The 25,137-nt window shown below is 39.8% G+C and overlaps 1 protein-coding gene across 1 annotated transcript in view; it reads left to right on the forward strand.

Annotated features, from left to right (window-relative positions):
- LOC122814469 (zinc finger protein 845-like) overlaps positions 1-25,137 on the forward strand; it is a 781,911-nt gene that overhangs the window by 535,133 nt on the left and 221,641 nt on the right. Inside the window, exon 8 of the mRNA XM_044087049.1 lies at positions 14,188-14,203. Within this exon, the coding sequence (XP_043942984.1) occupies positions 14,188-14,203 (16 nt within the window). The remainder of the gene's footprint in view (positions 1-14,187; positions 14,204-25,137) is intronic.

A 25,137-nucleotide genomic window follows, 5' to 3' on the forward strand; every position in this document is an offset into this window, starting at 1 on the left:
TGAAATCTCTTCTCTCTTTCTTCTCTTCCACTGTCATCGATTTTCACACCCCTTCTCCTCCTCCCCACCCTTCTTCCATCTCCTCACCTTCTCTTCTTCTTTCATGCCTGCTCCCTTCTGATCTTCTCTCCTTATACCATCAAGAATATTATAGCAGTGTTTGTTTATCTCTACCAATATTGTTGATATAGATGCTTCTCTTAAATAATAATAGCCGTCTTGCCGTTGACACTTCCTTCCATGCACCAGTGGTCTACCTGTTGTATTCAGATTATTGTACACTGTAAATCCTATTAGAAGTTCTTGTGTCCTCATCTTTGCTAGTCATTTTGATGTCATCACTCGTCTCCATGGATAAATTACCCACCAGTAATAAACTTGCACTGTAAATTATATTTGATGTATTTGCTGTACTCTGACATTTTGATTTATATATTTTGACAAGGAATACTGTATTGTAACTCATATTTGTACTTGGATCAAGGGATCCATGCTAATGGTAGGAGGGATGTATGTCATTACTAATCTAATGAGGAGGCGAAAGCCATCATTCTGTCGCTAGGCTAATAAATGCCCATGGGCAGATAGCCTAGTACTTACCTATGAACCTGTGTGCCCATTATAAAGCCCAGCAGCCCTGGACCAATAAGCTACTGGCCGGCCGGTGACTAGTTGCCCAGCCTGGGTTACCTGGGATAGCTCTGTTGAACAAAAGAAGGATTTAAAACTAATATGGATGGCACAGTGGTGCAGCGGTAGCATTATTGCCTCACAGCAAGAGGTTCTCCGGTTTGATTCTCAGCTGGAGTGCTTTCTGTGCAGACTCTGCATGTCTTCCCTGCATTCGTGTGAGTTTTCTCTGGGTGCTCTGGTTTCCACCCATGTTTCAAAGACATGCATCTAGAGCATTTCTCCCTGGGCCTCCGTTGACATCTGGCTTTGTTTCAAGTCGGACTTTCCCAGTAAACAAATGTTAAATAAATAAATTAATACGTTAAATCAGCTTACCAAATATGAACTGAGAATTGTTACATATAATTGTTAAATATACTTGTGTTTGTGTTACATGGATTATTAAACACACTATTTTTCAACAAGTTTTACTTCATTGATTGGATACGTTCCTCCTTTGGGGGCTCCCAGCGGTTTTCTCATTATTTTTTGGTTTTTTGGTTTACAATTGCTGGCATCATCATAGATTACTGAGAATTGTTACACTTAATGTAGGTTCACTGATAGGATGCAGCTTGGAAGTGGATGACATGATGATACGGAGGAGGCTGGACATCCTATGTATCCAAGAGACAAGATGGAAGGACAGTGCAGCGAATCTTAGAAGTTTTATGTCTTTATGGCAATTTTTTGTTATGAGGATGTGCAACGGATACAAAGGAGGTAATAAGTTCTGCTACTAGAAAACAATTTATGAATAAAGTGAAAAGGTTTCCTAATTATTCCCAAGAAAAGAACTAGCCCAGTTTCAGGGCTAGTGTTCTCTGGTTCTATATTATTTGTGATAGCATCCAATGGCCTGTTTTTATCGTCAATCATGATTCCTTTGGTGGCCATTTCAGTAGGATATCTGCCCAAGTATCCCCCTGTTTTAATGCAGTCTCATGTGATTTCTGAGCTGTTGATCATTACTTGTTTAAAAATGGAGCAACCTGTATCAATTCACACTATTTCCTAATGGTTTTGTCTTGCTGTTACCTTTTATAATATGAACCACAGCAAAATTATTCCAGGCAGGGTCAAGGCTCATTCTACCTTTGTCTTGGCTTCAATTGTAGCTTTTTGGAAAGGGTTGAATTCTAGACATTTTCTAGAAGTAGCAACTTGTTCCTGTGGGCACACATCTACAAAAGCACTATGGACTAGATTCCATCTCAGGTATAGGGCACACTTTGTTTGGACATTTCTCCATGGGCTCCTGGACTCATCCCCAGTCAATATAAGCTATGGTAATCTGCCCATACAGCTCAGGTTGGTGCAGCAGTGACCCATCTGAAGAATATAGTACAGTTCTGCAAGTAAACTTACCATAACAGTAGATGTTTGAATGACCACTTCTGCAGTAACCACTTCCTTCTCCATTCACCTCATTTTTGTATGTTTTTATGCCAGGGTGTAGACATTTATTATTCTTATTTTCTTAGCATTGTTCTTCTCAGGGCTTTAGCTTCCCTCTCTCTGTTGGCATAAAGCTCTGAATGACTTGGTGCCCAAACCTGATTTTTAATGAGTTCAGCAGAAAAAGGTCTGGTATGACAGGAATACTTGAGCCAGAGAGTATGCTGTAGGGTAGCAGGTAATGGTTCTCATTCCTGTCAGACACAATAAGCTGCAGGCAACTTGGGAGGGACTCTTCAAAGTGGTAAGGAAGGTCAGTGATTTTAACCACATGGTAGAACTGCTAGGCAGGAGGAAGGGACACAAATTGTACCATGATAACACCATGAAACCTTACCATGATATAGAGGCCCTTGTGCTAAGTATTTGCAGTAGGTGGTAGGAGGAGTCTAACGGGGATCTATGGCTACAGGGAGCCAGCTAGCAAAATCCCAACTTACTATGGTAGAGCCTAAGGTTGCAGGCACATGATATGACAGCACAGCGCTGCACTGGGGTCAGCAATGCCAAGGCAGCTGGAATGTCAAGACAGGGAATGGGGTAATGTATTCCCAGGTAGGCTTATTCCTGTCAAGCAAAGTTTATCAAGTTTATCAAGGGGCACTTGAAAAACTACCTTGAGTCTTCTAAGGGGGAAAGAAGTGTGATAAAAGCAGGTGCTGCCAGCACAGCTAGCTGGAATTTTGTAAATAATTATATGTCATTTGTGAATGTCAAACTAATTTATACAAGATGTTTGTGTTACAAATATATTAGAGCTATATGTCGTGTATATCAAACTGCTCTGTACAGATGTTTGTGATGAAAAAGGTATTTGTAAAGTGCTTTTGCTTAAAATGTATCCACAGTGTGCCCTACTGGAAGAGAACAGAAATGTACATGCCCTATTGGAACTGTTTAAGTGTATATGTTAACAGAGGAAACCAGAGGGGTAACCTCAGTCCAGCAAACTTTAAAAAAAAATCTAAAATTAAATTACTTTATAGGCTAGGCCATAAAGAGGCTAGCTGACAGGTTTCAATGCAGCCAGAGACACAAAGTCTGTACTAGGCTTTCGGTATTGTCTTTGGGATGAACTAATTGCTGCTTTCAAAGCATGAAAGAATGCAGTTGTTTTATAATTTCCAGCACCTGCCAAAGATCTGAGCAAAAGCCCTTGTCTGTATATTTTTACAGGTGGATGCTAAATGCTGCCACCAATGAGGGTTTTGTCTGGGATCTAGAAGTCAGATGACCAGAAATTATGTCATTCTGCAAGCTATCCTAGCAGTAATATTTTTGATATTATTTTGAGAAGTTGCTTAGTGAGACAGAGCATTCTGCATTCTGTCTTGGACCTTACAACAACAAGAAGAACCATTCACCACATCTGCCTTGCCCTAATGAAGTAAGTTTCTAGGGAGCAGTATAACTCTCTTAGATACATTCAGGAATGTAGCAATGCTTTGTTTAGATTTAATTTTTCCTTATTTGTGTGAGGCTGTACTGCAGTGTTATTTTAAATATTTCCTATGGTTTTGAACTTTTGTCACTGTGAATATATATTTAAAATTGTCTTGTTCTTTTATTTTTTTATTAAATATATTTAAACCTTTCCTTGTGGATGATCTGTGTAGAGACATTTATGTTTTGAGAGTACGTTCATATTTATTTGGTGACACTATGTGGGCCACTCCTAATAGCCTTGCTCTTGGTCATTTGTATTAATATTAATATTAATATTACACAGTAAGATTGGACACCCTTTGTTAAGAGCCATAAAGTAGCTGATAAGGAATGATTTGTGGCAGTAGTAACTACCTTATAGTCTGGGCAGAAGGGAGCATAGTTAGTAAACCTATGCCAGCCTTTCCCAGGTGTGTGTGTGTGTGTGTGTTTGTGTGTGTTTGTGTGTGTGTGTGTGTGTGTAAATCAAACATCAAAGATTGCATGTGTCAGCTACTTGGGCAGGGACATGAAGCACTGGTTGGACAGACAGGGTGCTGGAGGTCTTGGCTTGGTCACTCAGCTGAGATCTCAACTGTATAGCTGTGCCAGTGGGAAGTCTTACTGGGGATCTGGAGAAATAGGGAGAAACCAGCCCAAGAGTGACTGTGGTCTCTGTGTGCTCTTAAGGGAAACTGCACATGATGCAGAGAGCTGCATCTGGTAGTACTACGTGTGTACCTGTCATCCTCTCAGTTCATGTCCTCCTCTGTTGTCAGTAGTTTTTAGGTTGAGGCTCCTTGATTACTGGTTGGCAGTGGTGGGTCATCACAATATCCTTACCAGTACATAACTCATAACGCTTTGGCTGCTGCAGTAGTGATCATTCAAACATCTACCTTTATGATAAATTTACACAAAACAACTGTACATTCTCTCTGATCTCAGTCCTCCAAATAATTCGTTTTCCCATTTTAAGATCATATTTAAAGTTAATGAACTAGATACTGCTCCAGTCTTTGGTGTTTGGTAAGGGTGATCTTTGCTAACATACCAACTGACTGTTGGTAAAGTGCTTGGTGATCATAAGAGTTGTCAATCAAATTCTCTGGTGGAAGGGATGAAAATCCTGCATGGAGGGGGTTTGAGGTGGTCTGTCTCTACAGACTCACACACTTATTGAAAAGTGCATCACTTTGCTTTTGATCAGCTCACTTTTTGATAAGTTGCATATAAGCAAGTTTGAACAGAGTCATGTTCTCCTCAGCTTCAGCGTATGTAGGATTGTCTCCACTAGTCATGTTTTATGAAGACATCAACATTTATATGTCAGCCTTGCTACAATATTGTTTGTCTCCCTCAATAAACAAATCTTATGCCTCAGGTGCACCACAAACCCCCACAAGTTATAGAAGTGTTTATATAGTCATAACATGGAATGGGTATATGAAGTATATGGTAGTTTTCTAAGCAGACATGCTGGATGAAAATATGTACACTTGTCCTTCCTCGAGGGTTTTGAATCAAGTATGTTTTGTGGCCTGCATCGCATCACACAGTTACTAAACACATCAGGCAAACACACCAACTGATTCATTGCATCAATGTGAAGGGATAAGAAACCCTCAAAGTGAGCTCTTTCTTCTGGACTTAATATTTAGTTAAATTACCAATTTCACAATTCAGATGGATTGCAATGACATTTCCTACTGCCAGAACATACAGGTTTCAGTGGTTCATCTTGTATAAAGATTTTATAAACCATTTTTAAATTGCCTGCTTCAGTTAGCTATCAATATTGACCTTTCATCTTTTGCTTTGTTAGTCTTGCTTTAACCATTCATGTTTATAGTCTTAATCAAATATTATCATTATTATTATTATTATTATTGCTATTATAGGACTTCTGGTTGGGATGCAAGTGTGAAATCAGCTACTCCTGAATTATTCCGTCCCAGATACTTGCTAAGTGTTTTAAGTTTGCATAGTTTATCACTTCAGGCATCATCAGATCCACTTATGACTCATAAGTACCTCTGTAATAATGATGATGATGATGATGATAGTGATGATGATGATGGTGGTGGTGATGATAATGATGGTGATGATGATGGTGATGATGATGATGATGATGATAGAACTGTAACCTGCCACGAGAGCTAAGCACACGGTTGATGATCACTGAAAGCGCTTAGGATCACACTTTTGTTTCTACCAATATGGGCACCCAAACTGAGAATGCTGATACCATCTACTACATTGGACATGGTCATGATGGAACTGCAGAAGATAAATAGCTTCCTCCTCCATTACATATGGAAACTAGATAAGTCATCCTGCATTTCTGAAATCTTTTTGATGCACCATTCAGATTACGTGATGGAAAATGATGATTGTATTATGGGACATGACCTTTGATTTGCCAGTTTAGAGACCAGACTAGTTATGTTGGATGCAAAGGGTGTTGGACTTTGAAGACAGGGCCAGAAGAAAGAATCTTCATATCTCAGGTTTCCTTGAGAAAGAGGAGGGGCGAACTTCATGGCCTACATAGAGAGGATGCTATCAGAAAGGTCTGGTGTATCAGTGGACTAGTTTGGTATAGAGCAGGCTCATCAAGAGTTTCTCTTACAGTAGCTTGGGTCCAGGATTCCTTTTCCCATCTTGGTTCATCTGAGTACTTTTTTCAAAAGAAAAAAGTGCTTCCCTTACTGAGGCTCCCTTGCAAAGTTATTGCGGTTAGAGGGCTCATGAGTATAATGACTATGATTACTCACAGGAGATGCATAAACAGAGAATAACATTTTGCTTGCAAATTAAATTGTGCTCCCAAAACAGACTGAAGTTTGAACTCCTGAATGCAGTGACATTTGTGGTCTCATTGGAAGGAAGTTGCCTCTATCTTATGGACCCAAAAAAAGCTCTGGTGAATATCAGGCAAAGACTCTCAGCAATCAACTGTATCAGCAAAACCAGATGTGGTGGTAGGGAGAGGCAATTAAAGGACCGAAAACTGTACCACAACAAATACCAAAAGAAGGGTTTTACCTTCATTTCACATTAGACTCAAAAATGGTAATTTGTTCCTATAATCGGTAGCATCTATATCATAACATCGACAGCTTAAGTTGTCAAATTCCAAAACATCAACACCTAAGCGTCGAAAGCTAACAATAGCGAACGGCCATATCATCAAATTTTTTCCTCAGGAAAGAACTGGAGTGGCTGTCCGTAAACAAAATAAACACACCCAAATATAGTGGGGGGCTTTGCCCCCCCCACCCCCCCTAACTAAATATACCAACTCCGAGATTGCTCTACATTGGGGAAAGGGCAAATCCCCAATAACAGCCATGCAAATTCTTTCCCAAGAAAAGAATTTGATGATGTAGCCGCTCACTATTGTAAGCATTCGATGCTTAGATGTCGATGATTAAGCATTCAACAACCTAAGCTGTCGACAATTCAATAGGAACCCTAGTCGGTATTATGCTTGTTTAGTGTTTTTGTCTGGAACCTTCGTTCCCTGATTTGTCTGTTACAATGGCTACGTCAGGTGTGAGTATGATAAGTAGATGACCCTTGAGAGATGTGCCATTAATTTGATGTTATTTCACAGAAAGTTTGAAGAGTGATAGATGATGTACAGTTTGTATTTCTGATGTTGCTGTTGGACTCTTGGAAGTGGTGGCAGGGGCAAAAATGAAGGCATCCTTATACGGTCAGATAAATATCATTGTTATCTTCACAGGCTGTGGATAAAAGAAGTTACCGTAAAGAGGGAGCGAGGGGCTTTTGGTGTCTTTTATGTAAATATACTTAGCTGCTTTGATATTAGACTGTGGATGCACCCTTTTCTTTTTTCTGATTGTGCACTTAACATGAATATTTCTCTGTAGAGGCATTGTGCATCCTAGGAAGTTCTGTTTGTAAATTGATTGTAAATATCTTAAAGAGCTGTGTGAGATTAGATTAATGATCACTGTTAGTGCTGGAAGTATTTTTTATTTATATCTATGGTTTGTCTATTTTTTTCCTGGAAGGCTGCTTGTTTTCGAGTACACAAAGTCCGATAGTAGGACTGAAAGCAATAACTGGATTTTATCTAAGGCATGTGAGCTGCATTACAATGATAGCAACATTTTGTAATTTATTTCAAATGTCTGGCTGCACTCCTAGAACATAAATGGCTTTTTAACCCCATGAAAAGACAGAAATATTTACTTGCGTACTTAAGTTAAACCCTGATTTGATATTTTGCAGGAAATGCATTTAACTGATTTAGAACATGATTTGGGTTTGTAATAGGGGGTTTTGCTTCATATCCAACTGGAATGAGAAAAAGGTTAATTTTACATCAGTGTGTGTGATGTCAAATTAGGGAAATACTAAAGATCAGGTGAAACGGACAGCTCATACAAAAGGAGCGTTATATACATGACTGTATCTGCGTATACCACATGGAATTTCAGTTATAGATACTGGAATTTGAAGGGAACCAGGAGGGTATTTGTACTGGAGACAGAAGCACACAACTTTCACAGCCTGAACCTCGTTTGTTGTCTATTCCTGCATTTATTAAACAGGTGTGTGGTTTTCTAGGAGTGGTGGATATATGTATTCACTGTTCCCTTCTCCAACTATAAAGTACACTTGTTTTTCACTGATAAAATAGCTACTCTAGGATAGCTATGATAGTTAAGAATTTATTTTTAAACTGTATATTCTTAAATTGTATTTTTCTTCCCGGAGCTTTTCTCCTCGGGTCTCCACTGAAAATGTGCCACAAACTCAGCTGGACTAACCCGGTTAACAGATACCAATAAATAAATAAATAAATACATTTTGTTGTCCAGAGAGTATGCTTATTTAATGCAGCTTTTGTCCCTTGCTCCACCTGACCACTCTTCTGTACAGCTACAGTGGGTTAATAATGAGCCCACCTCTCTGCTGGTCGGTGGAGAATAAGGATTGTATCAAGGGGTTTATCTATGATTGGCATGGGGCAGAGATGCATTTTTCATCATTGAGGTGGACAGCTGGGAGAATTTAAAAGAGATCTCAGGAGAATAGATAAAAGTTGCAGGCTCGTATGTTGAACACAGACTGAGGCAGTTCAAAGTGTCAGGGAGCTACTGATCTAATGGAAGAGTTAATACAGTTTAAACAGAAAGCTAGAATATAAGGCCAAATATTCTCTAAGTAGTTAAAATGAAGGTATTTCGAAGTTTTGCTGAACTCTCAGAAATACATACCTTTGCATCTTAGGGAACAGCAAGCTGATAGACTGATAGCACAAATCTAACACCCAGTGTCATGAATGCTGGTTTCCTCAACTGTGGACATACTTAATTGCTTTGCCACCTACGGTATTCATCTTCATTCAGATTTTTCATCTCATCAAAGTTCTTTTCCACTGATTGGGACATACTTGAATAACCTAAATCTCCCAAAACTTACTGTGGAATAGATGGAAATGTTAACTAGGCTATTACATAGCGGCTGCCTTGCTTCTTTCATATGGTTAATTAAGGCTCTGAAACACAACTCTAGAGTGTTCATAAAGATAAACACCAGATACTTTGCTTCCATCTCTTTATACAATGAACTGGGCAGGGCTGCCCTGTTTCTCAACTCCTGTTTGCACTTTATATGTACATTAATGTATTCAAAATCAAATTAATTTCAAACTTACATGACATAATGTTGAAGAATGCATATGTATTTGCCCTTCAAGTTGTACATATTAAAGGAGAACAATGCCTTTTGGAACATGCATCCTTGTCCAAAAATTTTTTTGTCCTCATCTATCAATGCTGTTATTTAGAGAAATAAAGGACTGTGTTCTTGATTTCAACTGTCTTTCTGATGATTTCCCGGCTAGCAGCATACAGCAAAGGCTCCTGATTTAATCAGTCCATCTTGAGATTATGAAACAGTAGCTTGTGTCATTCTTTTGGTTACATCATGGCTACTGTTAATAAAAGAGCCTTTTTTCGCCCACCTGCAGACTGACATAGGCGCTCTTAAAGGCTTATAGCCGCCCACAATGTGATATAAGAATGCCTGAGAGAAAACTTCTGAATGTAGGAACATTTTTTGAGTTTGTAAAGTGTTTTGCAAGAGATTTATTTTGAGATTGTACTTTTTCCAAAGCCATGCTAGATTGCAGTTGCAAGGAATGAATGCACTCTAACAATATGTTTTGGTGATCGCTTTTTTTTTTTTTAATTCACTTAATCTTTGCATTAATTTAGGCTTTACTTGTCGAATGCAAGCATTAAGGGGTGGGAATCACTTCCTTTCATTTTTATTAAAATTATGTTAAAGAGTTTGAGCCTTTGTCTCCTTCAGAAAATGCATTCTAATGCATAACCTGTTATTCTAGCATCTTTTGAAGTTTATAAGAGAAATAATTAACGACTGTCCCTGGTTTTGGGCCTTTGTCCACCCATTAGTTTTAGCTTGTGCATACATGGACAGTCTTTTGTAGGAGTCATTTGTGAAAATGTTCACTTTGATGTCATTTCAGTGCTCGTGCGTACATGAACAAACTAATAGAGTGGTCATGGAGAAATGTTTCATTTTCATGTCATTTAAATGCTTGTGCCTACAGAGGCAAACTACTGGAGGGGTTGCTGGCAGAAAGGTTTCATTTTGGTTTAATTTCAGTGTTTGTATACATGAGCAAACTACTGGAGGGGTCATTGGAATTGTTTCATTTCGGTATCATTGAACTGCTTGTACATACATTGGCAAACTACTGAAAGGGTCATTAAAGTGATTCTGCATACATGTCCAAACTACTTGGGTGGTCACTGGGGCAAGGGATTCAATTTGATGTAATTTTAGTGCATGTGCATACATGGGCAAACTACTGGAGGGGTTGTTTAGGGAAATGTTTTATTTTGGTGTTGTTTAACTGCTTGTACATACAGAGGTGGACTACTGGATGGCCATTTAAGTGCTTCTGCATACATGGACAAACTACAGGGGGCATGGGGAAAAGGTTTCAATTTGTTGTCATTTAAATGCTTGTGCATACATGGGCCAGCTACTGGATGGGTCATGTAAGTGCTTCTACAAACATGGACAAACTACCTTGGGGGTCATTTGGTGAAGTTTTTATTCTGATGTTATTTAAGTGCTCATACATACATGGGGAAGCTACTGGAGGGTTTGTCTGGGCTATTGTTTCATTTTGATGTCATGTAAGTGCTTGTACATATTCAGAATGTCATTTAAGAAATGTTTCATTTTGATGTCATTTAAGTGCTTGTGCATACATAAGAAAACTACTGGAGGGTTCATTTGGGCTAATTTTTCCTTTTTGTGTCATTTAAATGTTTGTGCTTACATGAGCAGATTACTGAAGGAGTCATTTAAGAGCACGTCTGACACCATTTCAGTGCCACCAGAAACCTAAGCCAGTATTTGAAGTCAACACTCATTTGTAGTGCAGCATCATTCTAACTAAAATTAAAATACTGGTCACGGCTGGGGTCATATCAGACTCAAACATATTCTGAGAGCTCCGTCTTGTCTTGTATCATATAGCCCAGGGAGAGGTAAATCTTAAGTCATTTATGCACACCTGCACTATGAGTGTGCCAAATATTTACCTGTGAATTTGTGGCTAAGGACTTGCACGAATGTATGATGTTGCAAATACTGGCATCCAGTAAGCAACAGACTGTGATTCGTTCTTTGCACATCCTGATGGGTGGTGCATCACTGTGCATCCTGATGGGTGGTGCATCACTGTGACTCATCGTGGATTTACTTATATCTGGAATATCTGATCGTGTAAACTTTTGGCATTTTGGATTGTGACAATGCGACTCCAGGATGCATATTTCATGTAGTGTGCTGCCTCTGTGTTTGTCAGGTTGCTGAGGCTTTTTGTTTCTTGTGTTACGTTTTGGAGGTCTTTGCCGTTTGGATGGATTATTTTAAGAGCCTCAGTATCATGTTAGGTATGAGTTGTCTGTGACAGCCTTAGTATGATGTTGTGTGGTACTGAAAACCTGGTTCTTGTTTGCAGTAGCCTTTAGTAACATTATATAACATTATATAACCACATCTCTTACACAGTGAACACAAAGTCATTAACGTGCAGCAAATGCTACAGTATCTCTAAATGCCAATTTCAGCTAAGGTGGTTTTACAGATTTTTGGGAATTGCAAATCTGTTATTAATGATTTCCAGTAAATAATCTTTTCCAATGAAAATATATGCTAGACAGTGGTGGAACCATGAGAAAGAATAACCAGATAAGCAGAATATGAAATAACTGTTTTGTATTTGGAAAGGGCGTTAGTTAACTGAGTGACCTATACAAATCAAAGGACCTAGCCCTCAAGAACTTTCAGCAAGTCTATGGTTGCATTCTGAATTTTGTACTTTATGGTTGGGAGGGTGGCCTAATGGTTAAGGTATTTGCCTTGCCAACACAAGGTGCAGGGTTTGAGTCTCACAAGGGATAATTGGCTAGGCTTTATGGCTCACAAAGGCAGTTAGCCTAGTACCAACCTATCTATAAAAGGTGTGTTAATATTGTTTGCTGCATTTAAACAAGGAGAAATGCAGATACTAAAGAAGTGCAGCTCACTCATGAGGAGTTAGCAATTTCTAAGTTTCAGGGGACCATTTTAGGTAAACCTTCAAATGCACCACCTGATTAATGTCCATTGGTGGGGGTAAGTGAAGGATTTCTTATGCTAACCAGTGGCCTTGTTATGGTCAAGATGGCTTGAGAGCAAGAAAAGCCAAGTGTGACAAAAAGATTTGCTGTGAAGTCTAGTTAGGCAATAAGGGTGACTCCGTGCAACTGGAAGTCCAACCACCGATTGTCCCCAGCAAGAAATGACACATAGTCACCACTGTTTGTAATGGCAGATACGCTTAGGTACTACTGTATGTTCATAGGCTGCTACAGTGGACCGAATACTATTTCTCAAGGGTTTAGAACTATTTCTGATAATCTTGTTCATATGCTGTTATCAGGTCTCCGCTTTAACCCAGTCATTGATATCCTTTGCTCTCAACTGTAATTTATTGTACTTCCATTTTTGAATGTATTAGAAATAATACATTGGACTTAATATGTATTCAAAGCATTACAATTTTACTGTTTCACTGTCACTTGTGCGTTACTGTGCTCTTGTCTATTTGGTATGTCTGGTCAGTTTTCGAACCTAGGTGAGCTTGATCCATGCAGATCAAAGTCAGCTTTTCATTTCTTCTCAGTGTGATACGTCTATCTGTAGATCAGTGTTTCTTTCAACTTTCAAATGTTTTGTGAAGCAGGAGTAGACTCTTCTTCTGAGATTGTAATGCTTATGTGTCGTACATGACCATGCTTGAATTTATTCAGTCTCCACCTGGTCTCCTGCATAATTAACATAACTTCAGTGTAAGTATTCCTTGTATGGTCATCACACCTGTTCTATGTCTGAGGAGAATAGGGCACTCCAAAAGAATCCCTCATGGATAGCTTTTAAACAGACAAAGTGTAACTACTGAAGTTGTCCCACTCATATCTGAAGGGCATTTCCTTTCATCTTTTCAAATACATTTGCATACTTTCTTGTTACAGTCACACATGGCCTCTTTGTTGGATTGCTTGCATATCACTTCACACCTTTTATGATGCAGGACCACGCTTGGCTCCAGACAATGTTACAGTAAATACATGTAGCATGGACAATAGTAAAAAAGGTGCCAAAGCTATCTTATTCCCAAGAATGATCCCCATAACTTAAATGCCTGGGACTCCTGTTTGTTAATCACACACAACTGATTCAGTAGGACTGATAAGGGTGTAGCCAAAAATGTACATTTTGTACTCAGACCTAATATTGTTGACCCCACGAGCCACCTATAATTTTAAACAGTGAGTATTTTGTTTAGAAATCCAAAATTGAGCTTCTCTTAAAGTGGTGTAGAATTTCTCATTGTTCAGTTTTGCATTATCCAGGATTGCATTTCTGCTCAGTGTCTTTGGCGATTTTGTAGGCACGTGGATGGTGTCTATACCAAAGTTAATAATCGAATAGGCATTTACTATAACTAACATTTCTTGGCATAATTGCATCCTAGTACCCCTCATGGTAAGATTGTGCAGAGGCGGGTGTGGTCTGCATAACTGACATGTCAAATGGCAGTGATGTCATATGCAAATGACATAATGATTGACATGCAGATTTGCCAGTTACATCATGTGTACATTGATTGTCCATTGACACATATGGAAATGACCCTTGCCATACTTCTCAACTACTTAGCTCATGAAAACTGGGAAAAGCCTAAAATCATGGTGCGTCAAAGACTCAAAAATAGGGACACACTTTATATATTGCTCTTATAAACTTAGAAAATTGGCAGAATGATATGATTTATGTTAGCATGCATTTTCTGAAGGATATGAAGTGTGAAACTCAAATGTATGGTAAGTGTCCTTTATTATTCCTGGTTTTGTCCGATTGGGTGAGAGCTATGAATTATAGTCCCATAATAAATAATACAGAATAATAGTACCGCATTAGCAGTGAAAGTAAAATATTTTAAGTGTGTTGTGGGCTAGAGTGAGTAAGTATTCCTTAGTTTGCATATAACTTTTCCTTTTTTAGATGGGACAGTGGACAAGTATGTGTAAGATTACTACAGTAACATGCAAGTAAGTGCCAAGGAGCTACAAGAGACATTTTCACCACTCGCATTTCAGAACTACACAGCTTTCATACTGAATAGAACTCATTTGCTATTGACCTCTTAACACACATCATCTTTCTGTAAATTGAGTGTAGATTTTTAATTTTTCTTTGCGTGGATTCTACTGAAAATGCATACCCACTCCAATGCCCCACTGTCATTGGTTAACCTGATGGCAGAGCGCAGGATAATTCAGCTTTATATGACTAAATTGGTGCACTTCCTGTTGCTGCCAATGATAGGGCTCATGTGGTATCGCACACGTTTGTCACTGTTCACATCCTCCAAGAGAGTGGGCGTGTATGTATTGTAAGAATATGATGAATATTCATAAAGATTGTGAAGTCATCACCACAAATATATCATACACATCATGAGTGGTGGATGGGCTTTGCTACTGTGCATCCCTGAGGGTACTAGGATGCAGTTGTGCCAAATTTCTTTTAGTTGGGTTGAATGATCCACACAAGTCTTCACTTTTCATGGGATATGTTGTGTACTGTGATGAATGTTTTCCAAAACACTTGCAGAGTCCACTAGAAGGGACTTTTTCTTGTGTTGGCACAATCTTCCTTGGATGTCCTGAGTGAGCAGTATTATCAGATATTTATACGGCTAGTTTTGTGTGGAATTATTCCATGATGGATTTTTCTTTCATTATACCCACTTGTAGTCAAAAGTAGAACTGGTTGCTCATGTGAGATGCAAGGTGCTGCATTTCTTAAATTGAGAATCACAAATTTTTCATAGAAGCGAATAACAAGGTATTCTGTAAGCCTGCAATGATACTTGACAGGTGGTAGTATGAATGTGCAGAAATCCCTGTTTGGGGTTGAACCTCATGCCACCTTGAACATTGCATTAGTGTGTTGTAACTAGATGTCTTTGTTTGAGTTACTTACTGGGGAGGGTGATTGTTTTTTACTATTGATGGTTACAAAAAAATAACTTTCAGACATTGCAGTTGTGAACAGCTGAGGAGGATGGGCAGTGGCCGTAGTAAGGAGCTTGGTTAGCAATAGCCATAGAAGAAAAGAAGGAAAGTAGCGTGCAGTCACTGTCTGAGTAAAATATTGCATATTTTGTTAATGCATACAACTAATGTGGTCTGCGCTTGGTTGTCTTTCCTTGGTGCCTTCCCATTTTTCTGTAACCATAGCTGGTTTAATTCAGATTACTCTTAAACATTCTCTTCAAGTAAGTGTGGAGTAAACAAGCAAGAAACGTAACTGTGGCAGTGTGGCACTTAGTTTAGGGTGGCAGCTAAAGATTCTTTGAGGTTTGTATAGTGGGGTAGGCACATGGGAGAAAAGAAGTACCTTCACTCTACACTAACCTGTATAGCATCACCATGGGCACAGAGTTCCCACCATTCTTTTCAAGGTTTAAAGGGTTTAGATGCAGCTTTGACAATTCCACTCCTGCCAATTAAACCATGGTTGCTAGTTGTTACATGGTAATGTTGACTGTATTTGCAGCTGTAACAATAGGCCCGTATTCCTAATGTAAACATAGCCAAACAGTCTGCTCATCATACCTTTCAACTTCTCAGTGCAAAACTTCTGGACAAGGCCAGAGGGAGTTGGGGGACAGGGGCCCAAAGATGAGGACAGGATTTAGATATTGCTCATGTAAAGTTGTGGGTTGCTAGAATAACAGGTTTTGCATTATTATGTATTTTCTGAAGGATACAGAGTCTGAGACTCAAATGTCAGTCATTATTTAGTGACATTGATCTTTTAATGATTTGCCAGAAAACCACAAATTTTGTGAGGAACAAACCAAAAATATGAGAGAAAAATTTGGACATTCTGCAAAAATCTGTACAATTAAAAGGTATGAGGCTCAAAAGACAAACCCACCTCCATAGGTATCACAAGGGATAAGAAACTAAGAGTAATGCTACTCAACGCCAGAAGTCTAAACCTCAAGATGCACGCACTTGAAACTCTCCTTAGCATGGAGAACATCGATATCTGTGCAGTAACAGAAACCTGGTTCAAGGCTCCCGAGAGCACCCCAGCACTACCAGGTTATACCTCATACCATGTTTTTCGGCCCCAAAACTTGGCCCAAACCACAAAAGGAGGGGGAGTATCAATATTCGTCAAATATACCCACACCTCCAGGTTGGTGGCACAGCAAGAATCATCAGAGACTATCCATGTGCAACTGACAGTGGGTAAAACTGCCTTCCAGTTTATAGCCTGCTATAGACCACCCTCCCAAACCCAGGAACCCCACTCGGCCTTCCTGAGAACACTGGAAAATATGAAGGTCTCTCCAAACACCATTATATTGGGCAACTTCAACTACCCTAACATAGACTGGGAGCATTACTCTAGCTCCAACACCCTAGCTCAAAGGTTCCTAAAATTTATAAACTCAAATGCTATGGAACAACTTGTTGCCACTCCCAAAAGAGGGGAAAACATACTGGACCTGATCATCACCAACATGGGGACTCTATGCTCCAGACCAGAAGTATATCTCTCACTGGTAAGATCAGACCATAAACTAATCTCACTAGATATTCACATCCCGACCCCAGCCCCTGCCCAGAAAACCACAGTGAAAAACTTCTCTAAAGCAAATTTCACACTCCTCAAAACTGAGGTGGAATCCTTCAAAGCCCCCGGGCCTGTGGAAAATACAGTCCAGACCGCAGAATCCTTTATAAACGCATTCTATGAACACCTTCAGGAATGCATGGATCATGCAATCCCAAATAAAACCAAGACCCAATCCTCCAAAGTTAGGCGTCCTGTCTGGTGGACCCCAGCCATAAACAAACTATACAATAGAAGGAGGAAGCTACTACATGATAGAGCAAAATCCCAAAAAGGGAAGGCATCTCTGATCAGTATTAGCAGAAAACTATGGGCACTCATAAAATCGTCTAAGGCCAGCTTTGAGAGAAAAATTGCACAGGACACTAAGGATAATCACAAGGCTTTCTTTAGTTATGTTAGGAACCTGGGTAGGAATTCCCAGATATGCTCAGAATTAGTCCAAAATGACAAAAAATACACAGAACCCATAGACATTGCCAACATCTTAGCTGACAGGTTCAGTGCAAACTTCTCCCCCCCTTCCCCACCAAAAGGGCAAATATCTATCCCAGCAGAGTGCTGCCCCCCTGACGTCTCAGATGCTCAGGTAAGAGCCGCCCTCTCCAAAGCAAAAAACACAGCATCAATGGGACCAGCCGGTGTCCCGGGCTGCGTCCTACATGAACTCCAAGAAGAACTAAACCCAAACATAAAACTACTGTTCAGTCTCAGCCTTACTACAGGATATGTACCCAAAGAGTGGCGTACAGCAACAGTGGTCCCTCTCCACAAAGGTGGTGCCTCAACGGATCCTGGAAACTATCGCCCCATAAGCTTGACTAGCTTGTTCTGCAAAGCTATGGAAAGGATCATCATGGACCTCATAAATAAAGATATTGGGGACCTACAGACACTGGAGCCTACCCAGTTCGGCTTTATTAAGGGCAGATCCTGCCTCTTAAACCTGGTCAATTTCTTTGAAACAGTCACCAAGACCATTGACGAGGGGAAGGTGGTCCACACAGCCTACCTGGACCTTGCAAAAGCCTTCAATACAATACCCCACTCGGGCATTATCGATAAACTCACCAGCTTAAATATAAACCCCTATGTCACTAGATGGATTGCAAACTGGCTCAAGGACAGAACCCACATAGTTAGAATTGCTGGAGTCATGTCAGACTCCAAACCAGTTACAAGTGGTGTCCCACAAGGCTCAGTCCTGGGACCTCTGTTGTTCGGTATATATTTCTCGGAGGTACAGGCCAACACAGAAGGACTGTGGCTGACCAAGTTCACAGATGACTGCAAGCTGGGCGCCATAATCAACTCTCTAGCCAACACAAGCATCCTCCAAAAGGGCCTCATAGAAACAGACAACTGGTGCCAGAGCCATGGCCTCAAGCTAAATGCCAAAAAGTGTATAGTCATCCCCTTTGGCAAAAACAAAGTGCCCACAAATTACCACATAGGTGGTAATCCATTAAGTACGGAAGAAGTAATTAGGGACTTGGGGACCCAAGTTGATAGCAATCTCTCATTTGACAACCACGTAGCCAAACTGGTTAGAAAAACATTTTATATAGCCCACCTAATCATGAAGGGATTCACATCTATATCAGGGGAGGTCATCGTGCCTCTTTACTCATCCCTCATCAGGCCCATAATTGAGTACAATGCCCATTTTGGGATGTCCCTTACCAGACACCTGCAGCAACTGGAAAGACCCCAAAAGTACTTCACCAAGAGGATCAAAGGGCTCAAACAGATGCCATATGTTGCCCGGTTAAAGAAACTCCAGCTCTACTCAGTAGCATACCGCCTGCTCAGAGGCAATCTGTGCCTGACGTATAAAGCCATGTCCAAACCGGAATTAATGGATATGCTGCACCTCAGAAAATCCAAATCCCATCGAGCTACATGCTCGAGAGACTTGAACCTCAGCACTGAAATAAATAGGACATGCTGGAGGGACAGATTCATAACCCAGAGGCTCCCTTCACTCTGGAATAAAATCCCAGTCCAGGTTAGGCAGAGTCCCTCATTGACTTTCTTCAAGAGGAATCTTGATGAGTGGATGGGAGATAGTAGGTTTACCCTGGGTATCACTTCTGTGTCACTGTTAGACAGAGGCACAGTATACTAACCTCGAAAAAGGGCATAGCAAAATTCATTTAAAATGGGTGGCGAAAGCCAAACACACTCTGGCTAGGCTTATAAATGCCCTAGGGCAGATTCTCCAAGAGCTCCTTTGAGAGAAACCTAGCAAGTACTGCCAAGGATAACTATAAGGCCTTTTACAGCTTATGTATGTAACCTAAAGGGTAGGACCCAAGCATGTGCAGAACTAGTGACCAATGGTACCGCACACACTGACCCCACAGAGATAGCAAACCTGCTAGTGGATAAGTTTGGTGCAAATTTCACTCCCTTATCCCCTCCTAACTTACAAAAACCCTCCCACCTTCCATATCTGAAGAGCAGGTCCTCAAAGTCCTGTCCAAGGCAAAGAACATTGTCTTTATGGGACCAGATGATATCCCAGGCTGTCTTCTAAACAGGCTAAAACATGAACTAGCATCACCACTAAGTACCCTTTTCAATCATAGCCTAACCACAGGCTTTGTTCCTGCAGAATGGAGAACAGCTACAGTTATTCCCCTCCACAAAGGTAGCCTAGCAACAGATCCAGGAAATTACAGACCCATATGCCTGACCAGCCTTATCTTAAGGCCATGGAATGCATCATTATGGACCTCATAAATAAAGACATAGGTGACCTACAAACCCTAATTTTACCCAATTCAGCTTTGTGAAGGGCAGATCCTACCTGTTAAATCTGGTGGATTTCTTTGAAAGTGTGACCAGGGACACTGATGAGAGCAATTCTGTGCACACAGCATACCACGATTTGGCAAAGGGCTTTCAACACAATCCCACATTCAGGCATTACTGATAAACTTAGCAAACTGTATGTAAACCCCTTCATTGTAAGATGGATTGCTAATTGGCTCACAAACCGGACACACACTACCAAAGTAGGTGACTCCACATCAACCAGCAGATCTGTTACCAGCGGGGTGCCACAGGAGTCATTGCTGAGCCCCCTACAGTTTAGGATATACTTTTCAGAAGTTCATTTCAAAACTAAAGGATTGTGGCTGAACAAGTTTGCAAGATGACTGCAAACTAGAAGCAATCATTGAATCCCCAATTGATATCAGTATACTCCAGGAGGGTCTAATACAGACCAATGACTGGTATATTAGTCACATTCTCAAACTGAATGCAAAGAAATGCATCATCATTCCCTTCAGCACAAACAATGTCCCTTCACACTATCAATCAGCAAAACACCGTAAGTACCCATGAAGTAAGTGGTAAGGGACCTAGGATCACAGGTTGACCATGACCTTAACTTCGACCATCACTTGTCTACCATTGTAAGGAAACTTTCCACGTAGCTCACTTGATTAGTAAAAGCATTGCCTTGAGAGCAAAAGAGGTTATAACCCCCCATATACTCTGCACTTATCTGGCCCATAACTGAGTATACCCCTCTCCCATTCCATATGTACTGTACTAAGCACCTGCAGCAATTAGAGACACCTCAGAGGTTTCTAACAAAGAAGATCGAAGGCCTCCAGCATGTGCCTTACATGGAACAACTAAAGTCCCTGTCACTATACTCTGTATTGTATAGACTTCTTAGGGGAGACTTATGCCTGGCCTAGAGAGCAACCCAAGACCCAAACCTAATGAACTTAGTGCATATCCATAAATCAAATGGGTCTAGGGCTACCCATTCCAGGGACTTGAATATGACCTTCAACTTAAAGAGGACATGTTGGAGGGGCAGATTTATCTCCCAGTGACTGCCATGGCTTTGGAACAGGCTGCCAATTCATGTGAAACAGACCACCTATATGACACTGTTCAAGAGGAACCTGGGTGAGTAGATGGGGCACCATAAATTCTTACCAGTGACAGCAACCACAACCCTCCTGGATATCTGCAGTCATCTCTAAATGCATTCTTGGGTATTGACTAGTACTTCTGCCGTACTACATTGGGTTGAAATGGCTAGGCTTAACATGACCTCCGGCTCGATAGCCTAGTAATATCCTATGATCCTATTACAGAAACAAAACAGTAAATGAGGACCACCTGCATACGCTCTTAAAATGTGTGAAAAAAATAGAGCTGACGCACTGGGAATGACTTACTGCTGTAAAAAATATTCTAGAAAACTTGGAAAAGTCATACATTCACAAGAGAGAAATTACAGGGTGCAAGTACACAGAACACTACAGTGGGAGGTAAATATCCCAAGACTATATATCTCCTATGTCCCTGAATCTGCAAAATGTTCCTGATGTTGTAATCATACTTTGGGCTTGTCCCTCGTTTTTTTTTTTTTTTTATCAGGTAAAGCAATGAGAATTACTGTAAGCCAATAGTATGATACAATAATTTTAAATTACTGTTGTTAAAAATTGCACATTGATACAAAAGTATTTTAAGAGCATCACAGTAATGTTTAAAAAAATATTGTATGTTGTACAGCCTTTGTGACATAATTATTTAGTAATTTTATATTCATGTGGATTCCTGTAAAATTAAGTTGTGGGGTTTGCCAAACAACATGTTAAAAAATTAGTATTGAGTATAGATTACAAATTGAGGACAGAAAGAGGCTGTAATGTAGCAAAAATAAGTGTCCCACTGATAGTATTAAGAAGCTTGTACAAGTCAACAGTACTTGAGTTTAGACCTGCTGTGAGCTATCAGTCAAAGCAACAAACAGCTCAAATTACCTTTGGCTTTCACAGGTATGAAGGGGAGGTGTGTAGGGGATGTAGGGGAGGGGAGATGAGCAGAAGGACTACAACTCACTCAACCTACACCATCCAGATTACTGGAAAAGCACCCCTGCTAGAGCGGTTCCCTAAGCAGCCACCTAGTTGGCCTATGCCTAAGACCAACTATGCAACTCAGACATAACAAAAGAATGAAAATTAGCCAGTTTAGAAGGAAAGAGAAGCAATAAACATTGAGAATACTGTTCTGGGAGATTTCCCTGTTTAAATAATTGACAGGCCAGAAATGGTAATTAAATCTGACTGATTGAAAGAAAGCAGGGTATGTGTGAGAACACATGTAAAGTCAATGCATTGTGGGATACATAGAGGTTGACTAAAAAATCAGAATCACGTCGAGATGCTGGACCCCATGTTGGCAGACTCTGGAATTACACGTGAAAATATTAAACAAATATATATATATATATATATATATATATATATATATATATATATATATATTGTCCCAATGTGGTGTTAAAATGTAGGAAATATCAGGGGATGTTGGCATGAAAGTTAAGGTGTTTACCTTACAGACACAAAGTGCATGGTTTGTTTCTCACATGAGGTAATTGTCTAGACTTAAAATGGCCCACAAGTGCAGTTAGCCTACTACTAATCTATGAACATGATAAAATAAAAAAATGTTTTTCAGTTTGTGGGTGCATTTCTCCTTTTAGATCCAGCTTTTTTGATACCTACGCTTATTAATGTTTGGCAGGTTAATCCTTTACACAGATTTTTTCTTATTGTCACACTGTGAGGTATTGCCAGCTGTACCAGGAGACATAAGACAGTGCATGGGTAGCATATGCAAGCACGCCTGGCTGAAGTTTTGTAGATAATCTTATATCATTTGACTGCCGCATTAATTTGCACAGATGCTTGTACTGAAAATGTATTTGTGAAATTTGCTTATGTTAAAAATGCTGCAACATAATCTTAACAGAGTTCTGAATGTGAACTGTGCCAAAGTCAGGTGACTAGATGTGATGCCATTCCATAACCAGCTGAAGGACTCTGGCAGCAGCAGTTTGTTTTTGTTTTTCTTTGGAATCTGATATAAAAGATCTATGTCAGTTATCACAGTTCAGTTTTTTTTAGTTGTTCAGTAGTTAGTTGTACAGTTCAGTGTGTGTGGAGTATCTCATTTTGCCTTGTGGAAGTGAGCCTCTCAGCAATACATCTTGCCTTGCAATATTATGTGAGTTTAGTAGGGACAATTTCTCCTTAGTTTAGTTAGAAAAGTACTGTGAGATTAGTTTAGTATTTCTTTTTCTGCATGTGAGATTCTATCCATTTATATTATTTTGTTTCCTGTGACTGAAAACTCTGATGTTTATTGTAACTAAATATTAAGTATTTTCCTTTTTTCTATTTGATTATCCATTATTAAAATGTTTTACACCTTTTCTCTGTGTTGGTCTTTTAGTGAATGCTTTTAATATTCTGAGAGTAACTGTGCTTATTTTATTTTCACTGTGGCCACTCCAAAAAGCCTTACTGCTTCAGCCACACTATACAATTCATATTAGTATTAATTTGACACTGTATAATTAGTTACCTTTTGTAAGAGCCTTAGAGAATTTGGCTGGTGGCAGCTACCCTGTAATCTGGAGAGAGGGGATACAGCTGGTGAATCTGTGTCAGCCTTTCCCAGGTGTGTGTGTGTGTGTGTGTGTGTGTGTGTGTGCACGCGTGTGTGTGTGTGTGTGTGTGTGTGTGTGTGTGTGTGTGTGTGTGTGTGTGTGTGTGTGTGTGTGTGTGTGTGTGTGTGTGTGTGTGTGTGTGTGTGTGTGTGTGTGTGTGTGTGTGTGTGTGTGTGTGTGTGTGAAAAATCAGATATTCAAGTGTGTGTGTGTTTGCCAGATACTTGGCACTGGGACACAGTGCTCCAAGGTTGGTCTTGTTTGGGATCTGGAGAGAAAGAAAGTCCAGTCCCAGTGGAGCATGTTCCCTGTGTGCTCTTGGGGGAAATTGTGTTGGATGCAGAGAGCTGCATTTGAAATACTGTACAACTCCATTCCTCTTCTGAGTGACCGCCTCTCACTGGTGTCAGTGGTGAGAACTGATGCTCCTTGATTACTGGCCCAAGGTAAAGAGGGGCTGTCACACTTATCATCATTGGAACCTATGTCACAATTTACAAGGCTTGTTTTTTTAATAAAAATCCTCAGGCAGAAAACACACACACCTTCAAAACACCCCATAACACAAACATACATAACTATGTACATCTTCATATAATGAAGTTTAACCCTCCTAATAGGAGCATTTGTACCAAATATACAGGTGCTAGCTCAGGACTTAATTTAATCCAAAATCAAGGTCATCTATGCTATGAGGTATGTTTCCCCCATGCTTCTACTTACACTAATTGGTGTTTGTTCTTCTTTTTTTTATCTTTATTCCCTCAGATATGAAAACAGCTTGCATGCTTTTAGGAATCATTAACTTTTAGCCTTGTGATCTGGCTTTCATTGCTTTATTATCAGCTTGTCAACATGGAAATGTAAGGGGAAAAAAGAGCAATGTACTCCTCTACTGCAGCCTGCAAGGCAACCTGAACCATTTATTGTTAAAAGAAAAGTTTTTGTAATATTTAGTGTTTTCATATTTACTTGTATCCACTTAAAATTTGTGATTAGATTAAGCTGATTATCTTAATCCATACATTCACCCATGCAAAAGTAAGAGAAAAGATAACAGCTCTACATATGTTATGATCTGTGTATTTTTACATCCAATCCCCTGCCTCAACAACCAAATATTACAGCCTATTAACTTAAACATGCTATTGTCTAGTCTTTCTTATATTTTTGCACTATAGTGTTCATTGTTGTTTTTTGTCTACTTGGTCTTGACCCACAGAGTTTGCTTTATGAAGGGCAGGTCTTGAACATATTAAGTTTACTTGAAAAGACTGTAGACCATGGTTAATTCATTCACACTGCTTATCTTGACCTGGCCAAGGCTACTGACATCATCCCCATGCTCTTATTATGGAAAAAGTTCAAAATAATTAAACTACACAATTGTCTGCTTGCTTCCAAATTTGTTATCTAAGAGATCCCAAGCTGTGTAAGCTGCTGGTGTTTTCTTTTAATGTAAAGTTATAACTAGTGGGGCACCACAGAGATCACTGGTGGGTCCTGTCCTCTTTGGCATTTATTTTGAAGATATCTAAGCCAATATCCCAAAAGTATGATTATCAAAGTTTGCTGATGGTTGTAACTTAGCCATGTTATCTCTTCATTCACTGATACTAAACTGCTCCAATGAGGGCTGGAATATTCGCATACCTGGTATACGGAAAATGGCCTCAAGCTAAATGCAAAAAAAGTGTGTCATAGTAGTGTTTAACAAAAAAAAAACTATTTTCACTGAACCTTATAAATGGTATTCCTTGTCAGATAGAAGTGGTCATGAGAAACCTAGATACTTAGGTGGACCA

The sequence above is a fragment of the Protopterus annectens genome, chromosome 10.part0, assembly GCF_019279795.1.
Source record: "Protopterus annectens isolate FY-2018-M chromosome 10.part0, PAN1.0, whole genome shotgun sequence".
Lineage (NCBI taxonomy): Eukaryota > Metazoa > Chordata > Ceratodontiformes > Protopteridae > Protopterus > Protopterus annectens.